We start from the raw sequence: 24,890 nt of genomic DNA, 5'->3' as shown, positions 1-24,890 counted from the left end.
CACTGTCTGGGGAAGGCCCCAGGGCACCCCGGGTGCGGAGAGCAGTTGCTAGTTCCTCCCTGGCCATTTCCTCCTTCCCTGCCTTCTGCCGCCCACTGCCCCCTGTACTGGGGACAGCCTGGGACCCAGCCCATTTCCTGCGTTCCTTCTGGGGGCTTTGCCGGGCACAGGCCTGTTCTAGTGGTAGACCCGGGGGCCCATTGAGACCCCCCGGCCTCTGGGTTAGTCATAAAGAGCAACAGGAACCCCTGGGAACCGAGGCTGGAGTCACAGCCCCACTGAGCCCCACGGGAAGCTTGCCTTCTCCGGGGGGGTCTGTCCATCCCAGCCCTTGCTGGGTGGGAGGTGTGGTGGGCTTGCCCCTAGACCACTGGGTCCTGGGGTGTCCCGAGAGGACAGCTGTTCTGTCCCCTGTTTCTCCGAGGCTGTTTTCACGTCCCTGTCCAGGCACTCGTGGGAAGGTTCTGAGCAGCCTCTACCCACCAGGTTCTGAGCTGTTTCCTCGGGTCTGTTATGAGCAAGAACGGGCACCCCGCCCCCTGCCCACAGGGCCCTCCGGCTGGAAGCAGACGTAGGCTCGCGCCCCCGACGGAGTCTGCTCCGGGTGACTGTGCTGTTCGGGGAGGAGGCCCTGCCCGGGGAGGTGCTCAGGAGCCCGCCAGGCAAGGCGGAGGCACGCTCGCCTCTCGTGCCCTAACTCGGGGGCACGTCCACGCTGATCCCGACCGCCCAGAGAGGCCAGGACTGCTGCTGATCCCTGCCCTCTGCTCTCTCCACAGAGGCCAGCCCGGCATGCCGAGCCCTTGGCACTGAGGCCGCTGCCAGCCATGGAGGGCCCAGCGGAGCCGGCCCCGAGGGAGAAGAGGCCCTCAGGGGGCAGTGGTGACCGCGGGGTCCGGGAAGTGGCCAAGAGCACATCCGTCATCTGGGAGCAACCGTGGCCCGAGGGGGCCAAGGCCACCGTCCGAGGGGGTAAGTGCACCGTGCAGGTCCACCCCCACCCACCCCGGGACGGAGCCGGCGTCCGCACCGTCAGTGCCTGCATTTATGGAGAGTGTCCAGCCCAGAGAGTGCCTGCGAGGGATGCGGGCCTACCTCGCACTTCTCCAGGGTCACGTCGGTGATAAACTGGCCTGACAGGGGGGGCAAGGGTTAGAGATTCCAGAGACAAGGCCCCGGATAAGGTCACAGCTCTCGTACGACTTTGTGTTCCCACCATCCTGCTCTGTCCTTGGCTGTGACCCCCCGGGGTTATTCAGGGTGGGGTGTCCCTCCTTCCCCCCAGCAGGCAGACCCAGGCCCGGGGTGGGGGGGGGGGGAGTGGCAAGGAGCAGTGCGTGGGTCAGGCCTTGGGCAGGATTACTTCCTGGAAGGAGAGGACGGGGGCTGAGATGAGGGCAGAAGCGCCTCTGACTCCCACCGGACTGGCCAGCATGTGCACAGGAGGGGCTTGGACTCAGGCTGGGCTGCCAGCAGGGGGACCGGGTTCCGTCCTGATTGCCGCTGGACCACTGCTGGACGTGGGCCTCGGTTTCCCCACTTGGAAACCTGCGGGGTGGCCTAGGGTGTCTCCAAGACCCATCTCTAGAGCTGGAGGAGAGAAGGGAAGGACAGGAAGGAGGGCCCCGAGCAGGGACAGCCTGTCCCCTTGTCCTTCCCCATCTTCCCATCGTCAGACCCTCACCTCCATCCCAGTCACCTGCTTAAGTCAGCCACGGAGGTTCTAGGGCTTGGCAGGTAGCACGTGCCTGATAAGTATTTGACAAATGATCGCTGCTTTGGGAGAATGGCAACAAAACCTCATACTTGGCAGCAGGCCCAGAGCCTAGGTCTGTGCGTGCTTGCTGACTGGAGGTGTTTTTACTCCTGTTCTCTTGGTCCTTCAGGGTGTCAGTGAGGATGGGAAGGGTGGGGGTGGCCATCGAAGGGGCTGACTCCTGTGGTCAGACACCTGCCTGGCCCGGAAGAAGGGCTCCGAGCAGTGGTAGGGGCCTGGCCCGGGGATCTCATGGGATCGTGGCCCCATCCAGAGCTCGATGCCATGAGACAGAGGGGCTGGGTCCTGCCAGAAACACATGGGCCAGACCAGCCTCCCACAAGGCAGCCCAGCCCCCGAGGGGCCTTGAGTCCCAGAGCACGGGATTCCTTCCATCCGGCGCTGTGACCGAGCCAGGGGCTTTCTGACCACGAGCCTGGTGTTTCCTGCCCCTCCAGCCCCACAACACGGCTGGCATCCGCTGGCACCAGGACGGTCTAGGAGCCCCACAGCGGGATCGGGGAGCCCCTCCGGTCTTCCCAGTCTCCCCAGCCCCAAGCAGCCAAGGGGCCAGTGGGCTCCCATCACATCTCCCCGGACCCCTTACCCTTTCAGCTTCTTTTGCAAACGGGCAGCAAATTTACAAGAAACAATACAAAGAATTCCCGCTTAGCCCACCCAGGGGGGCTTCCCTGATGGCCCAGTGGTTAAGAACCCACCTGCCAATATAGGAGATGAGGGTTCGATCCCTAGGTCGGGAAGATCCCCCTGGAGGAGGAAATGGCAACCCACTCCAGTATTCTCGCCTGGGAAATCCCATGGACAGAGAAGCCCAGCGGGTTACAGGCCATGCGGTCGCAAAGAGTCCAACGTGACTGAGTATCTGAGCGTGTGCACGCACCCCACCTAGACCCCTCAAGTGTTAACACTTTGCCTTCTCTCTGCGCTTCAGGCAGGGGTTATGTTTTCCCAGGATGGTCTAGGAGTCCATTGCAGACATGACACCCGCCCTCCCCCGTTGTTTGGTGTCTTTTCTAAAACCAGGACCTGCTCATGCAGCCTCACAGTGAGATGATTCCAAACTCACTTTCCTGGGTGGGACAACCTGCAGACAGACCTCACTGCAATCCCACCATCTGTCCCCGTAACCTCCTTTCCACCAAACAAAACCCTGGTCAGGCTTTGCATTCTGTGGTCGTGTGTCCCTGGAGCTTCTTAACCTGGAGGTTGGTATTTTGACGATTCCAGGCGGTCAGCCTGCAGAAGGTGCCACAGTGTGGAGGCAGGTGTTTCTTCAGGACGACAGGCTGGTGCTTTGGGCAGAAACCCCCAGCACCTTCGGTCCCTCCCAATGTCCGTGGGTCTGGCCCCTGGTGGCGTTCACATCTCACGTTGCTCACTTGATTAAGGGGATGTTTGACCGTGTAAACGTCACTGTCAAAGTCTTCCTTCTTCCCTCTGTCATAAGTAAGGAGCCTGTGGGAACTTTGTGACTATTCCATCCCTCTTCGAACTCACCCATGTTAGTCGCTCAGTTGTGTCTGACTCTTTGCGACCCCATGGACTGTAGCCCGCCAGGCTCCTCTGTCCGTGGAATTCTCCAGGCAAGAATACTGGAGTGGGCTGCCATTCCCTTCTCCAGGGGGTCTTACTGAACCCTGGTCTCCTGCATCACAGGCCCCGTCTGAGCCACCAGGAAAGCCATGAAGACGGTTGCTAAATGGTGACTTTCTAAAGCTGCATTCTTTCTACATTCTTTCTAATTGACCTTCACTGAAGCGAGGAACTGTCCCCTCTCCCCAGTTACTCACTTACTTATTTTAGTGTGGGCAGGCTCAGAGGTCTTTATTTCATTCTCTAGATGCTACTGGTTACTGTCATTAGTTATTTTGTTCAAATGGCCCCTGATTTGGTCTTGTGACACGTCTCCAACATCCTGTGGGCACCACCTGCTTTCTGGGGCCCCAGGACACTCACGTCTCATCTCTGCTCTCCCTGCCCCAGCCCTGGAATCGGCCATGCCTCAAGGAGCCCCCACCTCAGTGGGAGGATGGAGTCTGAAGCCAAGATCGGGGTGCCAGGCACTTATTTGGACTCAACAGGCATTTCTGAGCCCCTGTTCTGGGGACCCAGAGCAAGCAAGGACTGGAAATGGGCTCTGACCACACAGGCCTGGGGCTGGTGGACCGCAGGTGGGGAGAGAGCAGAGGTGATCCGGTGATGTTGCCCAGTGCAAGGTCAATGGGCAGCACCCCCAGCACTGAGTGGGACGTCCCTTGGGTGATGAGGAGGCTGCACTGCCGTTCAGCAACCCCTGTCGGATCCACAGGTGTTTCTGGATCAGATCACCCTCCATCCAAAGGTCCCGGTCGCTCATCCCATTTTACAGATGAGGAAAATGTGCAGGGCAGGGATGGGGGCTCTAGCCAAGATGCAAGCTGGCGGCTGGCCTCGAGTCTGGGGGCTGGAGCAGGGACCACCAGCAGAGGACTGACCTCCCAAGGCTGAGAGGGCCCATGGCCCCCTGGCTGGTGGCTGGTGTAGCTGGACGAGGGTGCAAGCCCGTCTGCCCAGACCTTGCGCTCCCCCTCAGTGTCGCCTCCCCTCTGTGGTCAGCGAAATGGAGGCCCCCAAAGAAGTCCTGTTGGAGAAGGGCATGGCTCCCCACTCCAGTATTCTTGCCTGGAAAATTCCATGGACAGAGGAGCCTGGTGGGTTACAATCCACTGGGTTGCAAAGAGTCAGACATAACTGAGCGACTAAACAACATAACAAAGAAGACCTATGACCAACCTAGACAGTGTATTAAAAAGCAGAGACGTCACTTTGCTGACCAAAGTCCGCATAGTTGAAGCTGTTTTTCCAGTAGTCGTGTATGGATGTGAGAGTTGGACCATAAAGAAGGCTGAAGTGAAGTGAAAGTTTCAGTCATGTCCGACTCTTTGCAACCCCATGGACTATGCAGTCCATGGAATTCTCCAGGTCAGAATATTGGAGTGGGTAGCCTATCCCTTCTCCAGGGGATCTTCCCAACTCAGGGATCGAACCCAGGTCTCCTGCATTTAGGTGGATTCTTTACCAGCTGAGCCACAAGGGAAGCCACAAGGGAAAGAAAGCTGAGCTCCGAAAAATTGATGCTTTTGAACTGTGGTGCTGGAGAAGACTCTTGAGAGTCCCTTGGACTGCAAGGAGACCAGTCAATCCTAAAGGAAATCAACCCTGAATATTCATTGGAAGGACTGATGCTGAAGCTGAAGCTCTAATACTTTGGCCACCTGATGCAAAGAGCCCACTCATTGGAAAAGACCCTGATGCTGGGAAAGATTGAAGGCAGGAGAAGAGGGCAACAGAGGATGAGATGGTTGGATGGCATCACAGTTCAATGGACATGAGTTTGAGCAAACTCTGGGAGATGGTGATGGACAGGGAAGCCTGGCGTGCTGCAGTCTATAGGGTCTCAAAGAATCCAACACGACTGAGCGCCTGAGCAACAAGCAACAACACAGAATCCACATCCTCATCCGCACAACCTGCACACATGTTACCTCCTGTGGCAAAGAGAGTTTGCAGAGGGGCTTAACGCTTTGGAGACGGGGAGATTACCCTGGGATGGGAACCAAAGAGAGATTGAAGGTGCTGGTGCTGCTGGCTTTGGAGATGGAGGAGGGGCCAAAAGCCAAGGAATGTGGTGCCTCTAGAAGCCAGAGCAGTGAGGAAACAGATTCTTCCCCCCGGGGCCTCCAAAAGGAACCACTGCTGCCCACACCTTGTTTGGCTCCAGTGAGACCCTTCTCAGACCCCAGATAACACTGTGCAGTTTCCAGAAGTTGCTCGGGTGGAGTAATTAGTTACTGCAGAAAAGGAAGCCCACGACCTCCTCCAGACCCTGCTGGCCTCTGTGACTGTGGAGGAAGGGTGTGAACAGTGGCTTGGAGGGGCGTGGACATTCCCCTCTTCCAGAAATACCTGGGGTTGGTGCCTGCGTAGTAGCTGAGGCTGTCTGTTCTCACCTTAATCACAGGACCCTGCTCTGATACTGATGCTGCTCCGGCCGCTGGCGTCTCTCAGCGGGCTGCTGGGCCCTCCCCTGGCCAGATGGGGTCCTGCCCCACAGGTAGGCATCCCCACGCTGCAGGTTAAGTCTGTCCTGGGTTCATGAATGTGGGATCCCTGGGCATCCCCCCTCCCCTCCAGCCTGGACTGTTCTGTGGACTTCGGCTGACAGAGTCTAACGGAGTCTAAGTCTAACGGAGGCTTCTCTAATGTGGCTGCTGGACGCCTGCCTTAAGATCACCATGGGGGTGGGGGCTGTTCAGTTGCTCAGTCGCGTTGGGCTCTTTGTGATCCCATGGACTGCAGCACAGCATGCCAGGCTTCCCTATCCATCACCGTCTCCTGGGTGCAGGCGGGGCTTGTTAAAGGCAGACTCTCAGGTCCTTGGCCACTTCTGACGCTGGGAGGTTGGGGTAGGGCCCGGGACTCTGCATTTTCCCTTGGGGACAGAAGGCTGGGGCGTGCCTGCACTTGCAAAGGCCTTCTCTGGACTGTTTGCTTCTGCCCAAAGAGGAGGGCTTCTCTGGTAGCTCAGACAGTAAAGAATCTGCCCACAATGTGGGAGACCTGGGTTCGATCCTGGATTGGGAAGATCTCCTGGAGAAGGAAATGGCAACCCACTCCAATATTCTTGCCTGGAGAATCCCATGGACAGAGGAGCCCGGTGGGCTACAGTCCATGGGGTCTCAAAGAGTCGGACACGACTTAGCGGCTAACACATATACACATAAATAAGGAGGTGGTGTCATCTTGGAGGCCGGAAGTGAGACCCAAAGAGGGACACCCTGGGGGCATGGTGAGTGGGGAGGACCCCCTCCCCCACTCCCGGGAGAGGCATCCCAGCTTCCAGGACAGGCTGGCGGGACTTGCGCAGGTGCTGATGCTGGGAGGTGGTCCCGCGTGGAGGAGGGGTAGTAAGGAGTCCTTTATCCTGAGACCCCGCCCCGGAGCGCCAGCTGTGGGGGCGGGGGCACAGGGACCCTGGTGTCGTTGGTGGTTCACCTCTGCCTCGACGGTCGTCTGTCCTCCAGCCTGTCGGGCGGTCAGTGCTGCCTGTGCTCACTCAGGACGACCAGGGCTATTGAGCCACGAGGCCGGTTATCCTGGGAGGGAAAGTGCAACCCTACCCTCTTCCGGGAGTAGGAGGGTCACCACTAGAGAAATGCTGGCTGGCTTCCTGCTGGGGGAGGGGCCGATTCCAGATCCCAGAGTCTCCTGCAGGGAGGTGGTGGGAGGGGGGGGTGGTGGAAGGGGCACTGGAGATTCCCAAGGCAGGTGCAAGGCTTACTCAGAGGCTCTCTCTCTCCACCATCTCTCTTCCCCTCTCTTGCCTCCCCTTATTTCCCCAGCTTTGGAGCCTCTGGGCGGACCGGGTAGGGGCGGGCAGGGGCCGTTTGAGCTGAGATAGGATCCTAGAGTGGCCAGTCGGGCAGGAATTGCTCTGGGAGAGTGCTTCAGGGGACGGTATGAGGAATGCAAAGGCCCTGGGGTGGGGTGGGTGGGGTTGGGTTAGGGGAGGACACCTGGATGTCTCAGAGCAGCAGAGAGAGGACCGCAGGCACGCAGTGGGCAGAGAAGGGCAGGCAGCTCCAGGCTGTGCCTGAGGTGGAAAGGATTTGCATTTTATTCTTCCTGAGATGGAAAACCACTACCTCTGTGCTGCCTAATACAGTAGCCGGGTGTGGCCATTTATGCTGAAATTTAACATCAGTTCAGTTCAGTTCAGTCGCTCAGTCATGTCCGACTCTTTGCGACCCCATGGACAGCAGCATGCCAGGCTTCCCTGTCCATCACCAACTCCTGGAGTTACTAAACTCATGTCCATTGGGTTGGGTGATGCCATCCAACCATCTCATCCTCTGTTGTCCCCTTCTCCTCCCACCTTCAATCTTTACCAGCATCAGGGTCTTTTCAAATGAGTCAGTTCTTCGCATCAGGTGGCCAAAGTATTGGAGTTTCAGCTTCAGCATCAGTCCTTCCAATGAATATTTAGGACTGATTTCCTTTAGGATGGACTGGTTGGATCTCCTTGCAGTCCAAGGGACTCTCAAGAGTCTTCTCCAACACCACAGTTCAAAAGCATCAATTCTTTGGCGCTCAGCTTTCTTTATAGTCCAACTCTCACATCCATACATGACTATTGGAAAAACCATAACTTTGACTAGATGGACCTTTGTTGGCAAAGCAATGTCTCTGCTTTTTAATAATAAATAAAGACTCCCAATTCCTTGATGACACTGTCCACATTTCAAGAGCTCAGGGATCCTTGTGGCTGGTGGCCGCTGTGGGGCGCTGTAGACAGCAGGCACGCCCATCGCTGCAGAAGTTTCTAGGGGCTGGCACTGCCCGGGGGGCTGACAGCCAGGGCATGCCATAAGCCAGACGTGGTTGTGAGGGGATCCTCTGGTTTCTGCGGACCAGGGGACTATCTGGAGCGAGGGCCGGGGCCCAAACCCTGCCCAGGCAGACCCAAGGGGCAGGGCCATGGTGGGTGTGCATGCTGGGTTCAGCCTGGCTTTGCAGGTGAGTCAGTGGGGCTGGCTGCTGGGCCCACGTGGAGGGTGATGGAGGCAGGTGTCGCTGGTCCGAGCAGGGCTGGGGCTGTGGCCTTTCTGGAGCTGGTGAAGAAGGGACGAGGTGGGGGGCAGAGGGTGCCTGTGGGGTGTTTCCTGGAAGTCAGGTGCCCTGGTGGAGCTTGGGCCAGGGAGAGATCAGGGATGGAGGTCACGGTGACTTGGAGGCCATTTGCTGGAGGCCAGACAGATGCTGGCCTGCCCTGGGGCGATGACACAGTCCACTTCCTCCCGTCTATGTACGACGTGGGCAGCACGTGACTCATTTACAAGGACAGGACCTGGCCTCAGGGGAGACAGCCTGCCTGCGAAGCTTTCCCAGGCGGTACACATGGGGTGTGAACCCGGCTCCCCAGGTTTGCGGGCCGGGGTCTGGCGGGGGCGGGGGAGCATCCCACGGCACTCTGCCCACCTTGATCTGCCCGGCGCTTCCAGACCTGACCTTGCAGCTGCTGGCGGTACGGCGGAAGAGCGGGCTGCCCGACCTCAACCTGCAACAGGCCCTGCGGGGCCGGCTCCGTCTGCTGGAGAATGAAAGCTGCGAGGTGGCCCGCGCCCTGGGGGTGAGTCTGGCTCCCGGGGGTCCTGGGTGAGTGAAGGGGCACGGGATCCACACTTGAGAACGGGGCGGAGGGGGATGACTCGGAGAAGAAGGCAGTGGGCCTAGGAGGAGGTCTGGAGACTTCGGGCTGAGAGGCCCGTTCTTTGCCTCACGTGGTGGTCGGGACACAGGACGAAGAAAGGCCCTTAAAGTGGCAGAGGGCGGCCATGCAGGCGGCTGGACACAGCGGGCAGCGCCTGCTGGGCCCCCGCCCCAGCTTCTGCATCCACACAGTGACTCCAGAGGCCCAGGGACCAGCCGGGAGGCTGGCCTTGGGCTGGAGTCCCGCTTCCGCCTGGACTTGCCCAGGAGGAGCCTGGCTCAGCCTCAGCTTCTCTGGGACTCAGTTTCCCGACCTTGGTCTGACCTTGCACTCAGCCCGGCCTGGCCTTGGCCGACGCCCCTTGGCCTCTGTGAATGCGGCCTCCTCAGCCATTTACTGGGGTGCTTAGAATTGTGACCCCACGGAGCTGCCGTGAGGTCTGCAAGCAGGGTGCCCCCAGCATGGTGCTCGACAGCGGGGGTGGGGGGGGTGATGCCCCTGGGATGCCAGGGCTGGGTGGCTGGTTAAGGGTGGGGCCTCATTTCTGAATCCCAGTGGAGACGATAATAGCACTCCGTCTCCTCTGCTCAGTGTCTGCTGGGTTTTGTGTGGGTGAGGGGGGCTGTTCGGGGTCTTCACTGAAGTATGCAGTCTTTCCAGTGTGTGATTCAGTACCCACGGCTGGCAGACTTCGTTATTCTTGGTTCCCCAACCAGGAATCGAACCCACGCTCCCTGATTCTTAACCACTGGACCACTTGGGAAAGTCCCGGCTGGTGCTCCTTTGAAGGCCCCGGCACCACCAGGAGGGTTCATGGGACAGTTGTCAGGAGAGGGGATGCTGGGTTTAGGATTGGAATCGGAGTTGCTGCTGCGGAAGGGGATGGGAGGCGAGGCCGGGGCTGAGCAGGGCTGCGTGGAGGAGACCCGGGGGTCTCTGGTGTGCAGGGCGTGAGGCAGGCCCTTGAGTCACGGAGGGGGCATGGAGGCCGCCAGCTCTGGGAGGGCTCGGCATGGCACTGGGGAGCCACAGCTGGTCTGAGAGCAGGCAGGGAGCAGCCTGGCTGTAAGGGAATCAGATGTGATTCCCCCACCCCCGCCCCACCCTGTCCCAGCCAAGGTCACTCCCGCGAAACGTTTCTGCTGACGGGCAGATGCCCCGAAGCCCCCAGGACTGTTTCTCACATGTTTCTTCCCTGGAAGGAGCTGTCGGCCAGGCTACTGTCCATCCACAGTGACCAGGATCGGATGGTGGTGACGTTCAAGACGTTTGAAGAAATCTGGAAGTTTTCCACCTACCACGCTCTCGGTAAAGTGGTGACCCTCCCAGAAAGGGTTCTGGGGACCCCCGCACGCACTCAGCACTTTATGTTCCCAATTGGGGATTAAGACCAGGTGCGTTCACAACAGCTCTCCACAGGCCACCTGTCCTTGGTGAGGATCAATGCGATGGACAGGGCTGAGCCTGGCTTCCAGGGCAGCCGAGCGCTCCCTAGCCAGCACATAGAGGAAACCCTGCAGCAACCTCAGCCTATGAGCTTTCTTTCCAAAACTTCTCCTGTTCAAAGCAAGGCTTTGACTGGCTAGGCGCCTCTCCTTGGGAACCTTGCTGCCCCATCCCTGCCTGAGGGCTGAGAATTGAGACTCAGAGCTGACAGTGCCTTGCGCCCCCAGAGCGGGGCTGTGCCCACCCTCCCCGGGTCCCGGTCTCCTTGAGCACTCTTGTCCCAAGTCACAGAGGAGCCCGACAGTCCTAGAGGACGTAACGAGTCCAGAGAAGTTGTCCACGGTCACAGCTGGTCCTCTTGCAGCCTGAAGGGTCAGCCCCATGGCCCGGCTCGGGTAGTGGACAGTACCGCGAACCCCCAAGGGCGGAGGGCGCTGGCCCCCAGGCCCTGGTCAGTGCAGGGCTCGGCCAGCGCTGGACCGTGAGGGCCTCTCTCCGCACACCCAGAGTCCGCTGGTGACCAGGGCTGTCTGCTCCCCCAGGCTTCACTCATCACTGCCTGGAGAACCTGCTCATGGACCAGGCCTTCTGGCTGCTCGAGCCCGACGAGGACCAGGAGACAGCCGTCCGAGTCCAGGTGGATGAGGACGCCTTGAGGCTGGCGTACGAGAGCCTCCTCGTCCAGGAAGGTGAGCGAGGTGACGTCGGCGGCTCCCCACTGGTCCGGGAGGGCCCGGGGCCCCGGCAGCAGGAGGGCCCTGGAGGAGCGGACACTGAGGGGACACTGGGCAGAGAAAGTCCCTAAAGAAGTAACAGAAAAGGATCTTTTGCCAGCGACCCCCAAGTTCCTGGCCCAGCTGTTGCTCTGGGTGCTTTGGGGGTCTCATAGTTAGGTTCCAAGCCTGCTGCGAGCAGGGCGTTAGCAGTCGGTCCTTCCCAGCTGCAGAGAGGATGGGAGGAGGCCAGCTGCAGCTGGACTTGCTGGGGGGTGTGGGGGGGATCCAAGCGGGGTGGGGGGATCCTCGGGATCACCCATCTGTCCCCCTCACAGCCCAGTCGAGTCCCAGAGAAGCTGAGGCTGAGCCAGGCTCCTCCTGGCCAAGTCCAGGCGGATGCGGAACTCCAGCCCGGGTCCCACCTCCCGGCCCGGGTCCCCGGACCTCTAGACTGTGCGGGTGCAGAAACAGGGGCTGGGGGACCCCAGCAGGTGCTGCCCGCTGTGTCCAGCCGCCTGCATGACCACCCTCTGCCGCTTTGAAGGGCCTTTCTTCATCCTGTGTCCCGACCATCACATGAGAGTGAAGAACGGCCCTCAGCCCTTCAGGCGGCCTCCGAGCAGTCCTCAGGCAGACATGGCCGCGGCAGTGGACTCTTCAGCCCCGAGTGCTGGCACATCCTCGGAGGAGGCGGGGGCAGCGGCAGCCACTTCGGAGCCGTTGATTCCGTTCCATCAGTAGGTACCGACCTTTGTTTTTCTGCCTCCTGCGGGTCCCGCATGCTGACAGGCTTCGTGGAAATTCCCCCAGGCCGGGGTCCATCGTTGGCCAAGGCGAGTGGCTGGGGACCAATGTGAGCCCCAGCAGACACGGCCTCCACACTTTCCACCATTCTCAGCATGTGGCATGGCAGGACAGTGACACCTCCCCGGCAGGACTGCCCTGGAATGAGACAGCTGGGGTGTGCAGCCTGGGCTTCTGACTTCATGTTCTGGCTCATTCCGGAAAGCTTTTGAGGGAGCCACATAGCCTGTGCCCACAGTAAGGGAGCATGCAGGGATCCATGCAAATAAGAACCAAGGCAGGGAAAGCCTGGGGAAGGCGGGGACAGGTAGCACGCAGGCTCCTGTTCATGTGCTGAAGTGGACGTAAACTTGGTTTGAGCTTCCTGGCAGCCAAAGTGAAGAGAGAAACTAGATCTCCTTGTTTTCAGCGAAATAGTCCATGGATGATGGAGGGAGGTCTGCGAGGATGCCAGCCTGCGGGAGAGCAGGAGGCACCTGGGCAGAGGGCTTGTGGCAAGCTGGGCCTGAAGGCCACACACTGTGTGTGTGTCTGTGTGTGTGTGGGCGTGGGGGAGTGTGTGGGTGTTGGGGGCTGTGTATATGTGTGTGTGGGTATATGTATATGTGTGGGCGTGTGGGGTGGTGTGTGTGTGTGTGTGTAGGTGTGTCTGTGTGTGTGTTGGGGGCCGTGGGCGTGCAGCAGGAGCAGGCGGTGGCCTCTGCTCAGGGCCCTGTGGCTGCGGCCTGTTCTCTGCGCGCGGCTCTAACCTGCTCCGGATCTGAAATCCCCGCTCATCCCGCTCCAGGTGGGCTCTCAGGGTCCCCAAGGACTCCGTCAATGACCCCCTGGGTGGACCCCTGGCGCCGGACATCCAGCTGATGGGTAAGTGCTTCTGCTGGTCCTCCTCCCCCGGGGAAGAGGGGGCTGAGGCGGGCGGGCACCTGCATTCCAGAAGCTTCTGGCTCCCCTGAGTCCTCCCCAAGCCAGAAGAGGTAGCTCGGATCCTCTCCAGTTCCTGAGATGATAAGGAGGCTCAGAGAGGTTCACTGGCTGGCCCGGACTCACAGCGCCAGGGCGGCCAGGCCAGGGTGCCCGGACGCTCTGCTTCTACTGAGCAACAGCCCATCCCACCAGCACCTCCGCGGCCTCTGCTTTCTTGCTGGTGCCGCGTCAGACCCCTCGGAGGACCCTCAGACCAAGGGGTGGGGGCGGCAGGGGTCTTTGGAAAAAACAGCCTGGCCCCTTTGTGTGATAGTCATTCAATCATGTCTTTTTGACTCTTTGTGACCCCATGGACTGTAGCCCGCCAGGCTCCTCTGTCCGTGGAATTCTCCAGGCGAGAATACTGGAGTGGGTAGCCATGCCCTCCTCCAGGGGATCTTCCTGACCCAGGGATCGAACCCGGGTCTCCCGCATTGCAGGTGGATTCTTTACCCTCTGAGCCACCATCAGGCCCAGTGCATTTGATCTGAACCAGATTGACTGATGTCTGCATGGCCTGTGGACCTGTTAAGTGAACATTTTCATCTGAATTTGCTCTAAGTGGGCCCTTGGGCCAAGTTGATCATCTCCAGGCCTCAGTTTCTCATGCTCAGGGTGGGGTTAAGGCCCCATCTCCCAGGACCGCGTGGACACCCAGCCCTGTGGTCTCACGACCCTGGCCAGGTGCTGGGTCAGTCCTCAGCAGAGTCGCGAGCTCCCTGGCCGGGGATACCAGCAGTGTGCCCGAGGGCCTCCTGTTGGCCCGCCCAGGCCCCACCCTGACCGTGCGTGGCCTCTTTCCCGCAGCCGTAGGCCCAGCCTTGGCTGTAGCGGACTGCCAGGGCTCAGGACCTGAAGAGATGACCTTCCGAAGCGGCGACTGGATCGAGATCCTGGGCGCCCAGGTGCCCGGCCTGCCCTGGTGCCTGGGCCGGCACGCAGCCTCCGGCCAGGTCGGATTTGTGCGGACGAGCCTCATCAGTGTGCAGGGCCAGGCGTCTGAGTGAGTGGCTGAGGCCCTGTCCCTTCCTCCTCCTCATCACCCTCACCTCTGTCCCCAGGGCTGAGGCCCGGCCCGGGACCACCCCGCTGTCCCCAGGGCCTGACTTCCACTTCCCATCTGAACGTTCTCCTGCCCTTCCCCCAAAGGCGGCAGGGGCCGGCCCCTGAAACACACAGGTGTCCACGTGCACAGGTGTCCTGGGCCTGCGAGGCCAGCAGCACGAAGTTGAGGGCTTAAAACGACAGACTGGAGGCCGGACGTGAAAATCACGGTGCTGGCAGTGTTCCTTCCTGCCCCTCGGGGGCCCCCAGGGGGGTCCTCCCCGCCTCCCCCAGCTCCTGTGGCTCCAGGCGGCTCTGGGCCTGTGGTCACATCACCCCACCTCTGCCTCTGTCTTTGCGTGGTTGTATCCCGTGTCCTGTTTCCCATAAGGGTAACCAGGATCATCTCTTCACACCAGCTTCCTTGACTGGATCCCGTCTAAAAAGGTCTTATTTCCAAATAAGTTTACCTTCTGAGGGTCCAGGTGGACATGGATTTGGGGGGGGTGGACACTATTCAACCCAGTACACCCTCCACTCCCCTTCTTAAAGCCCTTTAAAGCTCTGGACCTGACCTTCAAGCCCCCCTGGGACCCAGGCCTTGCTGACCCGCATTTCAGAGGCCACTGCTCTGACCATCCGCTGGCCCCTGGTCTTGTCTGCCATCCCTGGGGGGCGGGGGGCGACACCCTTCCTGGCTGTGCTTCCTTCCTCATGCGAGCCTCCCGACCTCATCTGGGGAATTCTGAGCCAGGCCTGTCCAGTCGCCTCCAGGTCCCCACCACCTGGCCCTGGGCAGCACAGGGCAGGAGGAGGCGACCTTTAGAGAGTGGTCAGCAGCAGAGGTATGTTCTTGGCCTTTTGCTAAGACCTCCACCCAGGAGTCAGTGTGTAGAAAAGACCTGTTATTGGGCAGGGAGCTGCCCCTGGGTCCATCATGAGATGTTTGTCCCTAGCGCCCCATTAGCCCTGGCGTCCTGTTTCATTCTTGTCTGGCACCTCAGTGCCTCCAAGACCAAGTCTCGGTTGCCACTCTGCCACCCTGACAGGTCCTACCAGCCGCTCTGTTCCCTAACTCAAGGGCCTGTCTGCTCCGGAGCCTCTTCCGCCCGCTCATCAGAAGCAGGTTGAAGCCGGGCTGGGCTCTGATGCTGACGGTAGAAACCAGACCTTAGTTTCCCAAAGCGAGCTGCCCCCAAGGCTTCATCTCAGACTTCGTCAGCACAGCTGGGCTTTCCACGTGCCGTGGTTGGTGGAACTCCCAGCACAAGGAAGGCACCCAGAGCGTGAAACTTTTCCTTGTCCTGTCGAAGTGTGTTTTTCACACTTATCTGACCTCCGGACAAACCCTATCAGCTGGTGTTCTGTGAAACACTGTTTGGGCACCCTTGGTCTAGATGATTGCCACCGTCTCTGGGGAGACCGCAGTGTCTCAACAGACAGCTGGGCCCCGTGTGACTTAAACATGTCCTGAGCTTGCCAAGGGTCTGCGCTGCAGTCGCTGTGGGTCTGAACTGGTCTGTTGCCCTCCCTTAACCCAGAAGGTGGACAGGGCCCAGTGCCATTGATCCTATTTACAACCAGAGAAGCGCCAACAACTTCTCTCATTTACTCAACAAATACTTTCTAAACGTCTTTCCTGTGCCAGATCTGGGTCTTTTACCTTTTGTGTGATGTACATTCTGGTGACTATTCTTTATTTCATCATAATTTCAGGCTTAAGGAAAAGTTGCAAAAAGAGTGTAAAATTCCTCTGTGTCCTTCACCCAGTTTGCCCAAATGTTAACATGTTATGACACTTACTTTCTACTGTCTGTCTGTTTTTTTCTTCATTTTCTTTCTCCTAAATTCTTTGGGAGTCAGTTGCAAACACAATGTTCCTTTACCCCTAAATAATGCATGTGTTTCCTGAAACCAGGACATCGCTTGCATGACCACAGCACAACAGTCAAAATCAAGAAACTAACACTGATAGAATTGTTTTCTGCAGAGCTTAGATCCTACTGATTTTCCCAGTGATCCCCTCTTGAGCCAAAGAAAACTCCAGACCCCATATTGTTACTTGTCTGTCTCTCGAGTCTCATCTCCTTGATCTGAGCCAGTTCCTCCGTCTCTCTGTGCTTTAGGACCCTGACTTCTTTGAGGAATACAGTCTCATTGTGTCTAACGTGTCATAATTTACCCTACGGGTTTCTTTAACTTCCCATAATAGCTCCCTCTTAAGTTTCAAAGTACATTTGAAAGTTTCATATTTTGCTGTTAATTTCGTTCTATAAGCAGAAGTTGCCTCCCCCCACGCCCTCCCTCCCTCGCTTTGTTCTTCCTGTTTTTCCTCGGCCTGACTCTTCTGAGTACTCGTGAGCTCTGAGCCCGTGTTGTATAAAGAGTTGTGAGAGACTGCAGTGGGGAGCGATTGAGTCTGCCTGCAGCTGTCACGGCCTGCCTCACAGGGGAAGGGGCATGTAAGGTGGGGTTTTGAAGGCTGCTCAGGAGCTCCCCTTCCAGAAACTGTGATCAGCTGCATCTGTCACAGCCTTTCCTGCTCCTGGGTGTCTGCCTCTGACCTGATGAAGCATCCTTGAGGGTGGGATCTATTTTGTTTTTATCTTGGTGTCTTCATCACTGGGCAGGGATTGTCTGCCAAGTGAGGGAGAGAGAAGGGTCTTCATGTGAAATGTGTACTTGGAAATGTGCAATCTAACATGCGCTTTATTTTTTCCAGCTTGGAAAATGTGATTTTTCTCAGTGAAGAAGAAAGGTCTTTCTTTAGCCGTGAAGGGCGCTTTTCTGAGGAGGAGGCCAGGCAGCTGCTGAGAAGGACGGCCAGCACGAATGTCTGCACGGTGTACAGCCTGGGTAGGCGGCGGGGGACACAGGGGTGCTCCTCCCACCCCTCAGGATGGCCCCGGGGCCCTCTCAGGACCTGCAGCTGGAATCGCCTTGTGTGTTTAGTCACTCAGTCGTGTCTGGCTCTTTGCGATCCCATGGACTGCAGCCCGCCAGGCCCCCCTGTCCGTAAGATTCTCCAGGCAAGCATACTGGAGTGGGTTGCCATTCCCTCCTCCAGGGGATCTTCCTGACCCGGGGATCAAACCTGGGTCTCTTGCACTGCAGGCAGATTCTTTACCGTCTGAGCCACAGGGAAGAACCCTACAGCCTGTGATTTAGAACAGCTATCTTAGGGCAGGTTCCCGGAAAGACCAGGAAGGGTGCAGAGCTCACCCCCGGCTGACAACCCTCGGCCCTGTTCCGTCCGCACCGCTGTGCAAGGCTGGACTGTCCACCCTGCGGAGTGTGGCACGGCTCCGGCTTCGTCCACTGTCCGCGGCGGCAACCCCATCCTGCTGCCTTTAAGGAAACTTCCGCCTCCTCCATCATTCGCAGTATTGAATGCCAGCCCCTGGGCCCTTACAGGCGGCCAGACAGGTGCTGGCGCTGCCTTCAGCGCAGGTGGGGACGTGACAGGAGAGACAGAGGCAGGAGCAGGGGGCGGGGCCGGGAGAGGCAGGAAGGTGGGCCTGAGCCTCCCGGCTGCCCCGGGGACGGGTCTCAGCTGAGCCACTTCTCTGACTCTGGGCGCCAGCCTAAGACCGCCGGCTCCGCTGGGGCTGGGGGAGCAAGAAGGCCTGGGACTGCGGTCCGAAGAGTAGAGGGAGGAAGCGTGTCGGCAGCCACAGCCGGAGGTCATGGGCAGAGGGGACGGTGCAGGACAGGCCTACCCGCAACTGCCTGGGCCCTGGGGACACAGCGTTCCCGCTCATCCGTTCCTCCTGCAGGAGGGAGATGATGCACACGTGTGGACACACCCCACAGATATGTGTACACACAGGCACACGCATAGTCATATGAGTACACACAGACACACCCAAACACACATACACACCTGCACACATGTATGTGTCCATATGCACATGCTCATGTGACTACACATGCACTCACACATATACCTACACACCCACACTTGTACACATATATACACATATGTACACACACACATAAGTGTGTGTTCATGCTTTCATATCTTTCCTGCTTGCTCACTGGCACATGTTTGAAGAATTTTCCCACCAATATTAGATTTAAACTAATGGATTTCTCTTTCTTTGTTGTTGTTCAGTTGCTAAGTCATGTCCGACTCTTTGCCACCCCATGGACTGCAGCATGCCAGGCTTTCCTGTCCTTCACTATCTCCCTGAGTTTGTGCAAACTCATGTCCATTGAGTTGGTGATGCCATCCAACCATCTCATCCTCTGTTGCCCCCTTCTCTCACCCTCAATCTTTCCCAGCATCAGGGTCTTTTCCAATGAGTCAGCTCTTCGCGTCAGGTGGCCAAAATATTGGAGCTTCACCTTCTGCATTAGGCCTTCCAATGAATAGTCAGGGTTGATTTTCTTTCAGATGGACTGGTTTGATCTCCTTGCAGTCCAAAGGACTCTCAGAAGTCTTCTCCAACACCACAATTCAAAAGCATTAATTCTTTGGCGCTCAGCCTTCTTTATGGCCCAACTCACATCCATACACGACTACTGAAAAACCATCGCTTTGACTAGATGGACCTTTGTCGACAAACTAATATCTCTGCTTTTTAATATGCTATTTAGGTTGTCGTAGCTTTTCTTCCAAGGAGCAAGGATCTTTTAATTTCATGGCTGCAGTCACCATCTGCAGTGATTTTGGAGCCCCCCAAAATAAAGTCTCTCACTGTTTCTACTTTTTCCCCATCTATTTGCCACGAAGTGATGGGACTGGAGGCTATGATCTTCGTTTTTTGAATGTTGAGTTTTAAGCCAGCTTTTTCACTCTCCTCTTCCACCCTCATCAAGAGGCTCTTTAGTTCCTCTTCACTTTCTGCCACTAGAGTGGTATTATCTGCATATCTGAGGTTGCTGATGTTTCCAGCAATCTTGATTCCAGTTTGTGAGTCATCCAGCCCAGCGTTTCGCATGATATGCTCTGCATAGCAGTTAAATGAGAACTGAGACCTCGGCGGATCAGCCTTAAGCAGGCCTGGCTCACGGCTTCTCCTCTTCCTGGGAGGCCGCGTTGGGAGTCTCGTTTGGTGCTGTGGTGGGGTCCTCCCCATTGGACGCTGCACAGTGGACAGCACTTCACACTCCCCTGGCCTTTTACAGCTCTTTTTCTCCTTTGGTTTCCTTGGCAGCCCTGTGGGCAGTCAGCCTCGGCGTTTCCAGGAGGTGGGAACCGAGGCGTAGGACGGTGCTGGTGGTAGGGTGAGGAGGGGGTGCAAGTCCAGCTCTGCCGCCCAGCCCCGGGGCGAGCCGGCGGCATCGGGGGAGCAGGGCGCCCACTCCCAGAGGGCGGGCAGCAGGAGGAGGCAGCCTCTTAGGGAGGGTGGAGCCCTGCAGGGGTCGGGGTGCATCCTGGAAGACTTGGCTTCTTGGCTGATGCCCGCGCCCCCCCCCGCCCAGGCCAGACCATTTCCCTGCTTGGCGCTGGTGTCAGGGGTGTAACCGTCCTAGAGCCGCCCCCCGCCTTGGCCCCTACACAGAGCACTGGTCCCAGTATGATGCCTCCCTTCTCTCTGACTTTTCAGACACGTCAGAAGAAGCTGAGACGCAGCAGCAGCAGGAGGAACGAGGTACGTCCTTCCCACAGGGGAGCCCTGGGGGCGTGGGGCTGGACCTCGGGGTGGCGCGACTGTGGACCTCACTCCTCTGCGGGGAAGGGCTGGTGACATGCGGTCTGGCCTTGGGGGGATGTTGGGTGAAGCAGAGGTGAGGCTCCCCTCCACACTGTGCCCAGTAGGTCCCCAGAGAATGTGCCCACCGCCCCGCACTGTCCCCAGTGTAGGTGGGGTGACCGCTCCACTGCCCAGCCCATAGCCTGGCCCCCTGCCTGTCCCCAGCAAAGAAGCACATCCCGCCATTGCCTCGAAGTGAAAAAGTTGCTCAGTTGTGTCCGGCTCTTTGTGACCCCCCACGGACTATACAGTCCATGGAATTCTCCAGGCCGGAACACTGGAGTGGGTAGCCGTTCCCTCCTCCAGGGTATCTTCCCAACCCAGGGATCAAACCCCGGTCTCCCCCATTGCAGGCGGATTCTTTACCAGCTGAGCCGCCAGGGATGAGCTTACGCCTGACACTGGGGTTTTTCTTTCTTTTTTTTTGAGCTGCACTAGATTTTAGCTGTGGCTTGCAAACTCTTAGTTGGGGCATGTGGGAGCTAGTTCCCTGACCAGGGATCAAACCCACGCCCCTTGTATTTGGAACATGGAGACTTAGCCACTGGACCATCAGGAAGTCCCTGGGTTTCTTTCATTTAACCCAGAGCAGCTGAAATTTGCCCTGTGTCCTGCTTGGAGGGGTGAAGGGGGTGGAGAGGGCGCTACTGTGGAGACTAACGTTGGAAAAGTCCCTGGAGGACTTGCTCTTTCCCACACCTCCATCTCCGCCACAGCAGAGGGTCTGCGTCAGGGACCGCCTGGGGATGCACTAGCCGAGGACCCTTTGAGATTTCTGGGGAATGGTATCCATCCACACACAAACACGGAAGGGCCCCTTGGAGGAAGGCTGGAAGCAGCCCCCGGGGTCCCAGGGCTATCCTGGGGCCCTCCCCGCTCCCCGGATTTCTGCAGGCTGCCCTCAGGAGGACCTCAGCTGTTGCAGGGGCAGGGTGACAGGGATGCCCCGGGGAGACCAGGCACGTGGTCTGAGACCAGGGAGACCAGGCGCCTCTGCTGGGCGTGGCATTTCTTAGCTAATCAAGTCCACGGTCGAGCTGTACATTTGCTGCTCAACCGTATTTAAGTTTTTTTTTTTTAATTCCTAGCCTTTACAGACTAAGAGCTTTGAACACACTTTTTACAATGAACTTGAAACAGAAGAGTCCTTACCTCCCGTTTCTTTCCTTCCAAATTCCCCTTCAAAGCCCGTGTTTTCCCAACAGGAAACGTAGCTTGTTTGCTCCTCAAGGCTGGACATGCCTCCGGGTGATGAGTCCATCCAAGGCCAACAGGCCCTCGGCAGAAGGGCAAGGCAGGCGTGGGCAGCTCCTGTCCCCAGACTCTTCAGCACTTGTTTTTAACCCTTTAGTAACCAGACTCCCAAACCAGCCCGGACGAGGGGGACCCCGGGGCCTGGGAGCCGTTCCCGCTGTTCCCCGTCAGAGAGGCGCCCGTGCTGGAGCTGGGCAGGTGGACACAGACTGCATTGTCAGCTCTGAGGGTGCTTTGGAGCTCACACGGGTCAGCAGCTCTGGTTGGCTACAGCTTGATGTCATGGGAATTCCTGCACGTGGCCGAGAGGAGAGGACTTCAGTGAGGCACGTTAGCTGGTAGAGGCTCTGCCAACTTGCTCCATGTTCTCATGGAAAGTCACTCCTGCAGCCCTGCAGTGTGCCCAGCGGTCCACGACAACCTCAGATGCCCAGGGCAGCTTGTGGGGGAGGCGACAGGGATGCTGCAACCAGGGAAGGGACGCCCCTGGCCCTGCCTGGACTCAGATCCCGCTCTCACCCATCCGGGCGTTTTGGTCATTTGCAGAAATGTCCCCACCTTGCCTGAACCCAGAGCCACGGGAGATCCTGCAGAAGGTGAAGAATGTTCTAGAACAATGCAAGTCCTGCCAGGGATGCCCCGAGGGACCAGGGTCCCCCGGTGTCCACAGAGCATCCAGTGGTGCAAGCCTGCCAGACACCGAGGAACCCTCCTTCTGCCTGGACGCGGGAGATGACTGGGCCGACCCCGAGGCCCTGGGCTCCCGGCTCCTGTTCCTGGATGCGCTCGGATTCCAGGCCGGTTTCCAGGGCCTGTACGACCTCTCCCCGCCCACGCTGAGCGGCGTGTTCGGCGGCTTCACCGACGAGGAGGAGCTGGTCAGGTGGCTGGCCGAGGCCCGCGGGGTGGCCAAAAAGGCCGGGCTGCCCATGGCCCTGGCTAGGCTCTGCTTCCTGCTGGGACGGCTGTGCGTGCGGCAGCTGAAGCTGTCCCAGGCCCGCGTGTACTTCGAGGAAGCCCTGGGCGTGCTCGGGGGCCGCTTCGGGGACCTGGTCCTGGTGGCAGCCGTGTACACCTGCCTGGCCTCTGTCCACCTGCGGCAGAAGAACAAGGAGAAGTGCGCACAGGTGGTGCCCAAGGCCTTGGCCCTGCTCCTGGGGACGCCCGGCCATGTTGGCAGCTCCGAGGCCGAATCCGGCCTCCTGACCCTGGCTCTGCGGAGGGCCATCGGCGGCCGCAGCCCGCAAGCTGAGGCCCGGGCCTGCTTCTTGCTGGCCAAGCACCATGCCCGCCTCAAGCAGCCGGAGGAGGCCCTGCCCTTCCTGGAGAGGCTGCTGCTGCTGCTCCCCGGGGCGGCGGGGACCCCGGGCACCTCCTGGCCCACGGACTGCTACCTGCTGCTGGCGGGAATCTACAGCCAAAGGTGCCTGCCGCACCTGGCGCTGAGCTGCGTCAGGGTGGCCTCGCTGCGGGCACGGGGCTCGCTGGGCAGCACGCTCCGGAGCACGGCCCTGGTCCTGCAGAACAGCCCGCGACTCCCCGTGCTGCCTGCCCAGCTCGCTCACTACCTCCGGCAGGCGCTGGCCTCCCCGGCCTCCGGCTCTGGGCGGGCCCTGCACGGCCCCATCTACGCCAGCCTGGCCCAGCTGTACAGCCAGCACGGGTGGCAGGGCAGGGCCATTGCCTTCATGACGCAGGCCGTGGAGACAGACGCCCATCTGGGCGGCCGTGCTGTCGTGGACCATGTGGTGGCCCTGGCCTGGCTGCACGTCCTTCACGGGCAGAGCCCAGCAGCCCTGGACATCCTGGAGTCCGTCCTGGAGGCGGCGGCGGCCACCCCGGACCAGGAGGGCCTGATCGCCAACATGACAGCCATCGCCCTGAAGAGGACCGGCAGGACCCGGCAGGCGGCTGAGGGCTACTACCGCGCCCTGAGGGTGGCCCGGCGCCTGGGCCGCCCGCGGAACGAGGCGGTGGTCCTGGCCAACTTCGGGGCCCTGTGTCTGCAGGCCGGCGCCAGCGGGCTGGCGCAGCACTACCTCCTGGAGGCCGTGAAGCTGTTTTCGCGGCTGCCCAGCAGGGAGGGCGGCCCGGACTTCACCCGGGTGCTGCTGCGGCTGGGGGACCTGTGCATCCGCAGGGCGCTCGCCCGGCAAGCCAAGTGCTACTACGAGTGGGCCTTTCTGGTTGCCGTGGAGATGGACCACTGGGAGAGTAAGTGTCAGGCACGCTGGCTGCCTGGGAAGCCAGCAAGCAAGGGCTCTTTCCACGTCTGTTCAGAGAGTCCTGGGGGTTACGACTCGGAGGCGAGCGGTTGCTTCTCCACCGAGAATGCCTAGTAGTGGGAACTGGCAGGTGCTTTGAGGTGCCCCATGCTGGGCCAGATGTCACCATGGCAACCAGCTCATCCCAGCTTGCCTGGGATCATCCTGCTTTCTGCACTGAAAGTCCCGAAGCCAGGAATCCTGGCCATCTTGGGCAGACAGCCAGTGGGAGACCCCGGACGCAGCCCAGGCCAGCCGGGGGGCCGCCAAGCCAAAGCGGCCACATGGGCCTTGCATACCGGGTGCTTTGCTGGCGCTGTATCCTTCACGTCTCCCAACAGTTGGGCACTCCAGACACCTCCCCCAGCTCAGAGCGTGCGGGGCAGCTGCTGCAAGTGGCAGGCTCTGGGCGGGGCTCCACTAGCAAACACGCCTGAGTGGTCCTTGCTGGGGGCTGGTGATCAAGCCACAGGAAACAGATGCTCGGGTCACAAGAGCCACAGAAGCTGGCGCTCAACTTGATGGTGGGGCAGCTCCAAGCCCCAGCTGGTAGGGGGCCGGCTGTTTAGTCTGGGATCCGAGGGATGAAAAGAATTTTAGCCAAGTTTGGGAGGGAGGGGGCCTGGCAGGAGGCGTAGCCTGTGCAAAGGCCCTGGGGTGAGTGACTGGGCCCTGCAGGGTGGTGCCAAGTTTGGAATGAGTGGCTCGGGTGATGGGTGGTGAGAGCCTCAGGTGGGAAGCTAGGCAGGGGCCCAAGACCCCAGGCTGGGGTTTGGCATTTTCCTGAGAGCACTGAGGAGCAATAGAGGGATGTAGGTTCCACTCAGTGAGGCTGGAAGGGGAATCCCCTGGACCTCCAGGAGGAGCCAGGAGCTGGGTCCCCCGACCTGCCCTGTGGCCTTGGGCACTTGTGGGCAGTGGTCACTAAAGGCACGTGGCCCCCCACTGGCCTCTCAGAAACCATCTGTGACCTCCCACACCCCCAACCCAGGGACTGGGGGATTCAGACTTAGGAGTGCACAGCTGAGGGACCCAGGAGGCTCCCCAGGGGGTCAGGGGGTCTGCCCCTCTCCCATATGGAACAGCGAGGGGACACCCAGGGTCACCCAGTCCTTGCGCTTCCTTTTTCAGTCCATTTCACTAGTTTGTGTCTTTCTAGGATTTGTCCATTTCATCTGGGTCGTCTCACTTGTTGCCGTAGAGTCGTTCACAGCTCCCCCTTTATTCCCATAAATCTGTAGTGATGCCCCGTCTTTCCCTCCTGATCTTAGTCATCTTCAGCTAACTCCTTTCTTTCCTTGGTTAGTCTGGCTAAAACTTTGTCACTTTTAACCTTTTCAAAGAGCCATGATTTGGTTTCATTGCTTTTCTCTATTTTTCTATTCTCTACTTTATTATTTTATCATCTCCGCTTGAACTTTGATTTTTCCTTTCTTTTGCTTGACTTGGAGTGAGTTAACTTTTTCTAGTTTCTTAAGGGTGAACTTTAGGTTTTTGATTTGAAATGTTTATTCTTTTTTGTTTGTTCATTTTTTTAAATACTTAGCTATTTGATTGAGCTGGCCTTAGTTGCAGCATGCAAAGTCTTAGTTGCAACATGCGGGATTTAGTTCCCTGATCAAGGATTGAACCCAGGTCCCCTGCATTGAGAGTGCAGAGTCGTCACCAGTGGAC

The 24,890-nt window shown here is 58.9% G+C and overlaps 1 protein-coding gene across 5 annotated transcripts in view; it reads left to right on the top strand.

Moving 5' to 3' along the window:
• Nucleotides 1-24,890, top strand: part of SH3TC1 (SH3 domain and tetratricopeptide repeats 1) — a 58,414-nt gene that overhangs the window by 25,103 nt on the left and 8,421 nt on the right. For 3 of the 5 annotated variants that reach the window (XM_070462502.1, XM_070462506.1, XM_070462503.1), the window contains exons 2-13: nucleotides 780-972; nucleotides 5,778-5,870; nucleotides 8,637-8,738; nucleotides 8,818-8,945; nucleotides 10,229-10,334; nucleotides 11,015-11,161; nucleotides 11,733-11,925; nucleotides 12,780-12,856; nucleotides 13,763-13,958; nucleotides 16,722-16,855; nucleotides 19,552-19,596; nucleotides 21,499-23,166. In XM_070462502.1, coding sequence (XP_070318603.1) covers nucleotides 828-972; nucleotides 5,778-5,870; nucleotides 8,637-8,738; nucleotides 8,818-8,945; nucleotides 10,229-10,334; nucleotides 11,015-11,161; nucleotides 11,733-11,925; nucleotides 12,780-12,856; nucleotides 13,763-13,958; nucleotides 16,722-16,855; nucleotides 19,552-19,596; nucleotides 21,499-23,166 — 3,034 coding nt within the window. In that variant the 5' untranslated portion in view covers nucleotides 780-827. The remainder of the gene's footprint in view (nucleotides 1-779; nucleotides 973-5,777; nucleotides 5,871-8,636; nucleotides 8,739-8,817; nucleotides 8,946-10,228; nucleotides 10,335-11,014; nucleotides 11,162-11,732; nucleotides 11,926-12,779; nucleotides 12,857-13,762; nucleotides 13,959-16,721; nucleotides 16,856-19,551; nucleotides 19,597-21,498; nucleotides 23,167-24,890) is intronic. The other 2 variants (XM_070462504.1, XM_070462505.1) reach the window with 2 other exon arrangements.

The sequence above is a fragment of the Odocoileus virginianus genome, unplaced genomic scaffold (genome assembly GCF_023699985.2).
Source record: "Odocoileus virginianus isolate 20LAN1187 ecotype Illinois unplaced genomic scaffold, Ovbor_1.2 Unplaced_Scaffold_5, whole genome shotgun sequence".
NCBI lineage: Eukaryota > Metazoa > Chordata > Mammalia > Artiodactyla > Cervidae > Odocoileus > Odocoileus virginianus.
The sequence above is the reverse complement of the archived record's forward strand: the minus strand, read 5'-3'. Positions and strand labels throughout refer to the sequence as shown.